This window comes from Myotis brandtii, unplaced genomic scaffold (assembly GCF_000412655.1).
Source record: "Myotis brandtii unplaced genomic scaffold, ASM41265v1 scaffold303, whole genome shotgun sequence".
Lineage (NCBI taxonomy): Eukaryota > Metazoa > Chordata > Mammalia > Chiroptera > Vespertilionidae > Myotis > Myotis brandtii.
Genome location: NW_005361573.1, coordinates 18,641 through 27,921, shown reverse-complemented (window position 1 = coordinate 27,921; position 9,281 = coordinate 18,641). Strand labels below are relative to the sequence as shown.

The window sequence follows — 9,281 nt, the reverse complement described above, 5'->3', positions numbered from 1 at the left end:
AAAACACACACACACACACACACACACACACACACACACACACACACACGGTGGCTTTCTATTTTTTCCAAAGCATCTTCATGTGTGTGTTTTTATTTGAACCCTCATCAAAACAAAAACATATTGAGGAATTACCTATAGCCACATGGTTTAAGAGAGAAAACTGATTCATATAAAAGTGAAATGATTTGCCCAAAGTGAGTCTTCTAGCACATAATGGAGCTGGGACTGGAGACCAAATGTTCTGATTCAAGGTCATAGTGCTCATCCAGCTCAACAGAAAGTCGTCCACAGACCAGAAAAAGTTGAGTTTTCACCCGTGGCTCCCAAATCCCGTTTTTAGAGACAACAGATTAAAATAAATTATTTTGTATCGTGAGCGTTAAAATTTGGAAACAGCTATCATGGCCTCTGAGTAGACTTGTTTCAGATCAAAATTCCCAGTTCCTTCCATTCTCTCTTAAGAGGACTTCTGTCAAAGCAGTAAAAATCCCGGATTTGTTCTCCTAGTATAGAAACAAACACAGTGATTTCTAAAATATATCTCTTTAAATGGTCACATCTGGAGGTAAATGTACTTACAAAATTCCATGACTCCAGCCCCAGATTATATAATACATAAAGGTTTCCTGACAATCCTTTTACCCTCAACTAATCATATTTCAAATTTGCTGATGAATAATAAGTTTGGTTTTTAAAATCAGAATGCATTTCACAATTATAGCACATCTCAAGGCAATTAAAAATGTAGTTCCTCATTTGCATTGGCCATATTTGAAGAGCTTGATAGTTACATCTAACTAGTAGATACTGTATTGTTGTTGTAATTACAGAGTATCTGAAGTTTATTGAATCATCTTCCAGATTTTGTAAATTCAAAATGACACTGCCTTTCAGGCTTTGGGCATTTGTCTTATATTTCACAATATCCTGGTTAGTAAGCAACCTTGAAATTCTGCAGACTTGAACGCATTTGCAATAATTACATCATCCCTGTTTATACTTCACATTCCTAACTTAGATTTTGCTAATTTCTGGACAACTTCCTCATCAAGAAGAGTAGCAATAATGTGGGTTCGAAAGATAGTCCTAGAATTGAACCCCACTCTGCCACTAACCAGTTAGGTAAACTTAGACTCATTATTATACTTCTCTGGGTTTCAGCTTCTTCATCTATAAACAGCAACATAAATAGGACTTACCTTTTTTCATTGTTGTGATGAAAAAATAAGATCATGAGAGTTAAGTGTGTAGCGCAGTGTGTAACTGCTCAATGAACAGCTGTTATTATCACTAAGATGGATGGCAGGGAATCAGTCAAAGAAAAAGAGAATTTTTACGTTCCCTTTGTCATCCATCAACTCCTTCTGGCTGGACCATGAGTTCCTTGTTCCTTCTGTTCTAACCTACCCAGGAAATACCTTCAACCTCTATTTATTAGAGATTTACTTAGTGTATGATCTCCTATATTCTGCTTCCTCAGATGAGTCATGATCCATCCAATTCTCTTTACTGATCCCAACTTCTCAAAAATAGACAAACTCCTTTTTTCTTCCCCGAGTCTCACCTTGACAGGGAGTGCAGCCTGCATATCTCCCAAGCTCAAACCCAGGACCACAGCCCCCCATCTCAGTCCTCACCCAGGAGACATGTATTTTCTCTGTGACAATGTAGGCCACCCCAGTGTTGTGCTGCCACTAGGAGAGATGCATTTAAAAATTCAGAAAGGAGAGGAAGATATAGGGTACTAAAGAACTCACATGATAGTGCTATTTAAAGTCTTATCCTATCCTGTGGCAACGACCCTTAAAAGGTTAGGTATATTAAAAAAATTATAGACAGCTCTAGCCGGTTTGGCTCAGTGGATAGAGTGTCATCCTGCAGACCAAAAGGTCCCAGGTTCGTTTCTGATCAAGAGCATGTACCTCGGTTGCAGGCTCCTCCCTAGCCTGGGCCCTGGTCCGGGGCATGTGCAAGAGGCAACCAATAGATGTGTTTCACTCATATCGATATTTTCTCTGTCTTTCCCTTTCTCTTCCACTGTCTCTAAAATCCATTAGAAAATATCCTTGGGTAAGGATTAAAAAACAAAAACCAAAACCATCTAGATAAATTTAGCTTGAATTTTAATGATCAAAAATGTCAAAAGAGAGAAGACATAAATAAAGGAAGCAGTTAGCAGTCTACCTCAAAAACAATGGTGCTTGTCATTAGTCCTGCTAACGCCCAAGGTCCATCAGCCTTCCACGTACCCTGGTGCACTCTCATGATAGTATCAGTAGTGGATGACTTCCCACACTTGACATAATTGAATATGTTTAATTGAGACTCTTCATCTGGCTATATTAACAGTGCAAGACTCTAGGGCAGCCGTGGGCAAACTACGGCCCATGGGCCGGATCCGGCCCGTTTGAAATGAATAAAACTAAAAAAAAAAAGACCGTACCCTTTTATGTAATGATGTTTACTTTGAATTTATATTAGTTCACACAAACACTCCATCCATGCTTTTGTTCCGGCCCTCCGGTCCAGTTTAAGAACCCATTGTGGCCTTCGAGTCAAAAAGTTTGCCCACCCCTGGTCTAGTGTCTAATCCTGATGGTATAAAAGCTGATTGAAGACCACAGAATTTTCATAGAAAGCATCTCACATCTGGATAGCTATCCTATGGGATGATATACTCCGTGCAACTTAGAAATTAGTAGGCAAGAAAAACAGTTCTACTCTAATGAGAAAAAAAATCTAAGGTTCTGAATATCAAAATCTGCATTTGAATCTCAGGTCTGCCTGCACTCAAAATCTAATAGTTACTTAACCCACAGAAATCGCAGCCTTCTCTAAATGGGAGACAGTATTGCCTGATGCGTGAGGAAAAACATCCAGGACCCAGAAGGCACTTAAATGGCTCCCAGCAAATAGTAGTTGCTGGGAACTTCTTCTCTCTACATTAGTAAGAGGCTCCATGAGAGAGGAAGCTCATTATTGTGGGGATATTGCTAGTGACAAGGTTTTAGGACAACGCAGGAAACCAACACTACAGGGCACTGAGAATCTACTCCGTGGATATCATGAAGGAAGTTCTCATGAGGAGGTGCATGATAGTGCAGCTGAGGAAGCTAAGGCTCTAAAAAGTTACCTTGCCCAGCCGGTGTGGCTCAGTGGTTGACCATTGACCTATGAACCAGGAGGTCCAGTTCAATTTCCTGTCAGGGCACAGGCCTGGGTTTTCGAGCTCAATCCCCAGTAGGGGGTATGCGGGAGGCAGCCGATCCATGATCCTCTCTCATTATGGATGTTTCTATCTCTCCCTCTCCCTTCCTCTCTGAAATCAATAAAAATAGTTCTAAAAACTGAAACAAGTAAAAAGTTAACTAATTTTCTTACAACCCCACAGTAACTGGTAGTACAAGAGATCTGAATCTACCTTAGACCTCGAAGCCCTTTCTGTATTAGCAGCCTAAGAAGAATGCATAGAGAGAGAGTAAGTGGAAAAGATGCCTGAACGATGAAACAATTGTACACCATAAACCCCTGCTGCAAAACGGGAAGAGACTAGACAGAAGTTGCCTTTAAGCCTATTTTAGGTAACATGTACTTTGACTACTCATTGTCTTGTGACACAAGGCAATGAAATGACCAAGGAACAGCTTGTAGTGACAGAAAGTCATCAGAAAGCATGACAAAGGTCGGTCTTCAAACCCAACATGTAAGAGAATGATTCATGCAGCTGGGGCCCAAACAGGCTGGCAGGTGGGTTCTGCAAGAGGAGGGCCCCTGTCAGTAGGCAAGGCGTGCGAGCTGAAGACATGGCAGAGGGGCTCACCCCGAACTCCACTGGGGCAGGCTTCAGTGTCCTGTGTTGTAGACTATGGAAGCGGGGCTGGCCCTGACAAAAAGACTGGGAAATTTTACCCTCTGCCCCGACGCTTCTCCAACCGATCACGTCCTGGGTAGAGAAAGCCACAAGACAGCAGAACACGGAGGATGAGCTCTTCAGTTCCCATAGATTAGGAAAGAGAACCGAGGGTCATCTCACCTGTATGGTTAGTTTCCAAGTCGGTCATGTCGATGGAAGAACCTTGCCGTGACATTTCAACGGAAGAATCATACTCGTCCTTGAGAGGCTGGCGTTTCTTTGATCTAAAACTACCAACCAGTCGTCTGAATATTCCTGGTCCTATATGCATGCCATACAAACCCTGGTGAGAAAATATCCCTGGGAAGATGCTGACCTAGAGAATGCAGGCTCTTGTTAATTGTGGACCTATGGGGATTGTAACCATTCTTTGGGTAGGACATGCTCTGGTATGAGTTGGGCAGAGATGCTGGAGGATGGTAGGAGAATAGGGCTTTGTATGTGCTCAAAAAATACAATATAGCCATTGACACTGAGGCATCCTATGCTCTCTGCTGTAGGCAATGGGCCTGATAATTTGAGACATATACTCCTATCCGTGTCAGCCTCTTTACTGTACATTTTGTTCTGTAGGAGAATAGGGCTTTGTATGAGCTCAAAAAACACAATATAGCCACTGACACTGAGGCATCCTATGCTCTCTGCTGTAGGCAATGGGCCTGATAATTTGAGACATATGCTCCTATCCATGTCAGCCTCAGTCATCATCTTTACTGTGCATTTTTTTCTTATCCCAGGAGCCCAAATCCTGCAGCTCCGTGCCCTTACAATGGTGTCCTCCTGACACATGACAATGATCTTTTCTGTATCTTTAGTTTCATTATCAGAGGCTTCCTTCAACCACTCATCTCAACTTAAAACTAATGTTTCCTCCTAGTAATCTTTTCTCCTTCTATCCTTCTCAAATGGTGGTTGTTTCAGGTACCAGAACACAAGCATTCAGGTTTGAGAGGTGAGGTAGGTGGGGTTGGCAACCTCTTCAGTCCCAATGGCCACATCCATAGCATGACTCTTCACCTTCACCTGGATTACCTTTCTCGTAGCCTCACTGCTGTCAACCTCCAACTTCTTTGTCCCTTTTCAACATCCACTGAAGTATCTGAAAACTAGATCAAAGACTTTCCCTTCCTTGCAAAGCCTGCCATCATCTTTAGAGAGAAGCAACCATGTACATAACCCATCCAACCCCCTAATTCAAAGCTTCCTGGCTTCCTCAAATCAAATGTCTTCAACCTCCACCCTACTCTAGCCACTCCCTCCCAAGTCAGAATCTGGTTATCAACCAGAATTATTCCACCTGTAAAAAACTAATTGAAAAAAATATATACTTTAAAAATACAATATCCAGAAATTCCAAACAAGATGGTGGTACAAATAAATGCAGTATCCTTGCCTCCTCCCACAACCACATCAAAATTACAACTCAACTACAGAACAACCATCATTCAGAACTGCCTGAAATCAAGCTCATTGGAAGTCCTAGAACCATGGAATTAAAGAAGAAGCCACATCCAGACTGGTAGGAGGGATTGGTGCCACACCCATGTGGGGCAGATAAAAACTAGGGGGATGTCTCGGCTATACAAGTACCCCCTGAGGAGCAAGGAATCCCTGCTCCACACCAAGTCCCCAGCATAGGATTCCAGTGCTGAGAAGAAAAGTCCCCAAAACTTCTGCTTATAAAAAACAGTGAGGCCCTAACCAGTTTGGCTCAGTGGATAGAGCATCGGCCTGCGGACTCAAGGGTCCCAAGTTTGATTCCGGTCAAGGGCATGTACCTTGGTTGCGGGCACATCCCCAGTGGGGAGTGTGCAGGAGGCAGCTGATCGATGTTTCTCTCTCATCGATGTTTCTAACTCTCTGTCCCTCTTCCTTCCTCTCTGTAAAAAATCAATAAAATACATTAAAAAAAAACAACAACAAAAAAACCCAAAAAAACAGTGAGGGACGAGGCTGAGGGAGACAGAGGCTGCAGGAGTCCCAAGCAGTTCCTCATAAAGAGTCCACATATGGACTAACTCGGACTCACTCCTCAGAGCTCCAGCATGGGGCAGCTACTTGAAAGGCACCTGAGGCATACAAGGAGGTACTGAATGGTCTGGCATCACAGCAAGAGCTGGATGGGCAGCTTTCTTCCAGACAGAAGTACTGGTAGAGGCCATTGTTACTTTGCTGAACCTTCCCCCAAAGAGCCAGCAGGTGGCCACCATATCTGAGTCTCCATCAACCTGGATTAACACTGTTAGCCCCACCCTGGTGACTCCCGGAGGCCCTGTCCACACCAGCTGTTTCTAGTGGCTTTACCATCAGAATGGCCTGTCTTGGCTCATGCTTCATATTTTCCTAAAATCTCTCAAATAAGCAGCATCTGGCCTGGTACCTGGCCACATCCATAGCATGACTCTTCACCTTCACCTGAATTACCTTCCTCATAGCCTCACTGCTGTCAACCTCCAACTTCTTTGTCCCTTTTCAACATCCACTGAAGTACCTGAAAATTAGATCAAAGACTTTCCCTTCCTTGCAAAGCCTGCCATCATCTTTAGAGAGAAGCAACCATGTACATAACCCATCCAACCCCCTAATTCAAAGCTTCCTGGCTTCCTCAAATCAAATGTCTTCAACCTCCACCCTACTCCGGCCACTCCCTCCCAAGTCAGAATCTGGTTATCAAGCAGAATTATTCCACCTGTAAAAAACTAATTGAAAATAATATATACTTTAAAAATACAATATCCAGAAATTCCAAACAAGATGGTGGTACAAATAAATGCAGTATCCTTGCCTCCTCCAACCACATCATAAAAAACTAATTGAAAAAAATATATACTTTAAAAATACAATATCCAGAAATTCCAAACAAGATGGTGGTACAAATAAATGCAGTATCCTTGCCTCCTCCCACAACCACATCAAAATTACAACTCAACTACAGAACAACCATCATTCAGAACTGCCTGAAATCAAGCTCATTGGAAGTCCTAGAACCATGGAATTAAAGAAGAAGCCACATCCAGACTGGTAGGAGGGATTGGTGCCACACCCATGTGGGGCAGATAAAAACTAGGGGGGATGTCTTGGCTATACAGGTACCCCCTGAGGAGCAAGGAATCCCTGCTCCACACCAAGTCCCCAGCATAGGATTCCAGTGCTGAGAAGAAAAGTCCCCAAAACTTCTGCTTATAAAAAACAGTGAGGCCCTAACCAGTTTGGCTCAGTGGATAGAGCATCGGCCTGCGGACTCAAGGGTCCCAAGTTTGATTCCGGTCAAGGGCATGTACCTTGGTTGCGGGCACATCCCCAGTGGGGAGTGTGCAGGAGGCAGCTGATCGATGTTTCTCTCTCATCGATGTTTCTAACTCTCTGTCCCTCTTCCTTCCTCTCTGTAAAAAATCAATAAAATACATTAAAAAAAAACAACAACAAAAAAACCCAAAAAAACAGTGAGGGACGAGGCTGAGGGAGACAGAGGCTGCAGGAGTCCCAAGCAGTTCCTCATAAAGAGTCCACATATGGACTAACTCGGACTCACTCCTCAGAGCTCCAGCATGGGGCAGCTACTTGAAAGGCACCTGAGGCAAACAAGGAGGTACTGAATGGCCTGGCATCACAGCAAGAGCTGGATGGGCAGCTTTCTTCCAGACAGAAGTACTGGTAGAGGCCATTGTTACTTTGCTGAACCTTCCCCCAAAGAGCCAGCAGGTGGCCACCATATCTGAGTCTCCATCAACCTGGATTAACACTGTTAGCCCCACCCTGGTGATTCCCGGAGGCCCTGTCCACACCAGCTGTTTCTAGTGGCTTTACCATCAGAATGGCCTGTCTTGGCTCATGCTTCATATTTTCCAAAAATCTCTCAAATAAGCAGCATCTGGCCTGGTACCTGTTGCCAAGTGACCCTGGGCCCGGCACTAGCCACAGCCAGCCTTGGTTTGTAGCTTGGCTCCTAGGCACCACCTTCAAGCTCAACACAAGTAGCAGCCATCTGCAGATCATTTTGTAGCTCATGCTGGGTGTCCCCTGGGGCAGAACAAAGGCAGTGGCTGACCTTGGCCTGAATCTCCCAGGAGTCCCCAGAGCCAGTGCACCCAGTGGACAGCTTCAGACCATGTCAAAGTATCACCACCCACCACCTCCACAAGCGACGTACTCATGGGGTGGACTCAGCGGTACCAGAGCCTCGTTGAAGCAAGTCCTGTTCTGTGAAGTGGGTCACTGCATAGCTGATCCTCCATGGTGATCTCCGCCAGTCCTTGCAGCTGATTGGCCCTTCAACATTCCTTGACAAAAGCTCTGTCTCCCTGAGCATTTGTCTCTCCAGTTCTGGTTTAAGTCTGAGACAGCCCAGCAATCAGCACCCATTTCCTAACACTACCAGGTTGTTTGCCCGCCATTTGTGTAATCATTAACCAGTATCAATAGGATACCTCAGCTTCAGATTTAGGCAGTGTAACTACTCAATGCTTATATGCACTTTCTCTTTCATTTCCCTCATTTTCCCCCCTTGGAGTACTTTACATTTTCTTGCTAATGGTGTAATTTCTAATTTTCAAGGACAGAAATGTTTTACAACAGCCAGAGATTCTAGATGTGGAGAGAAAAGGCAGGTGGGGAGGGAAGGACTTTTCATAAATATTTGCTTTAAATGATGTATCCAGGTATACAGGGCCCCTTATTTTATGTGAGTTTGGTTAGAATAAAACTCACCACCTCCACATTTCCATAATTTCGAAACAGAAGCATCAGCCATCGAAGCAGATTTACAAGACATATCAACAGAATCATAATCCTCTGTAGAAAATAGCATTGGACTTGGAACGTCACTGCGAGTCAGGGGTCCCTGAAGCGGCTTGTTGAGATCCTTGTTGATGGCAATGAAAGCCGTGTGGGAGCTTATGACGCCGCACTCCATGCTTATTTTCAGCACCTCTTTTTTATCATTTGCTGGAGTCTCCTCGAAGCCCATGTCCTTGGTCTGGATGAAGGACTTGGCAGCCAGGCGATGAATGGTGAGGCTAACAGAAAAAAGATTCCTGTGACTCAGGGAGAAGCTCATCTGTGCCGCTACTCAGAGCCCTGACAGGCTAGGATGGCGCAGGGAGGAACATAAAGATAGGGGGGAGATGAAATCTGAGTGGCCGGAAAAGGAAAAGTGATTTTAGGGAAATCATTGAGCCCAAAATGAAGAGCAGGAAACTGACCCCCAAGGATGGCAGAGACAAGAAGAAAGGGAAGGGGAGGGAAAGGGAAAGAAAGGAAGGAGAAGGGAGGGGAGAAGAGGGGAGGAAAAGGAGAAAGAAAAGGAAGGAACTAGGAAAGAAAAATGGAAATCTTACTTGGCATCTGACTTGGGCTGTAGAGAAAA

General features: G+C 44.1%; 1 protein-coding gene across 1 annotated transcript in view; it reads right to left on the bottom strand.

The window, feature by feature from the left end:
• LOC102243940 (von Willebrand factor A domain-containing protein 5A-like) overlaps positions 1 to 9,281 on the bottom strand; it is a 27,036-nt gene that overhangs the window by 2,063 nt on the left and 15,692 nt on the right. Inside the window, exons 13-17 of the mRNA XM_014542418.1 lie at positions 9,253 to 9,275; positions 8,624 to 8,931; positions 4,022 to 4,177; positions 3,741 to 3,757; positions 1,568 to 1,697 (exon numbers count right to left, since the gene is read on the bottom strand). Coding sequence (XP_014397904.1) covers positions 1,568 to 1,697; positions 3,741 to 3,757; positions 4,022 to 4,177; positions 8,624 to 8,931; positions 9,253 to 9,275 — 634 coding nt within the window. The remainder of the gene's footprint in view (positions 1 to 1,567; positions 1,698 to 3,740; positions 3,758 to 4,021; positions 4,178 to 8,623; positions 8,932 to 9,252; positions 9,276 to 9,281) is intronic.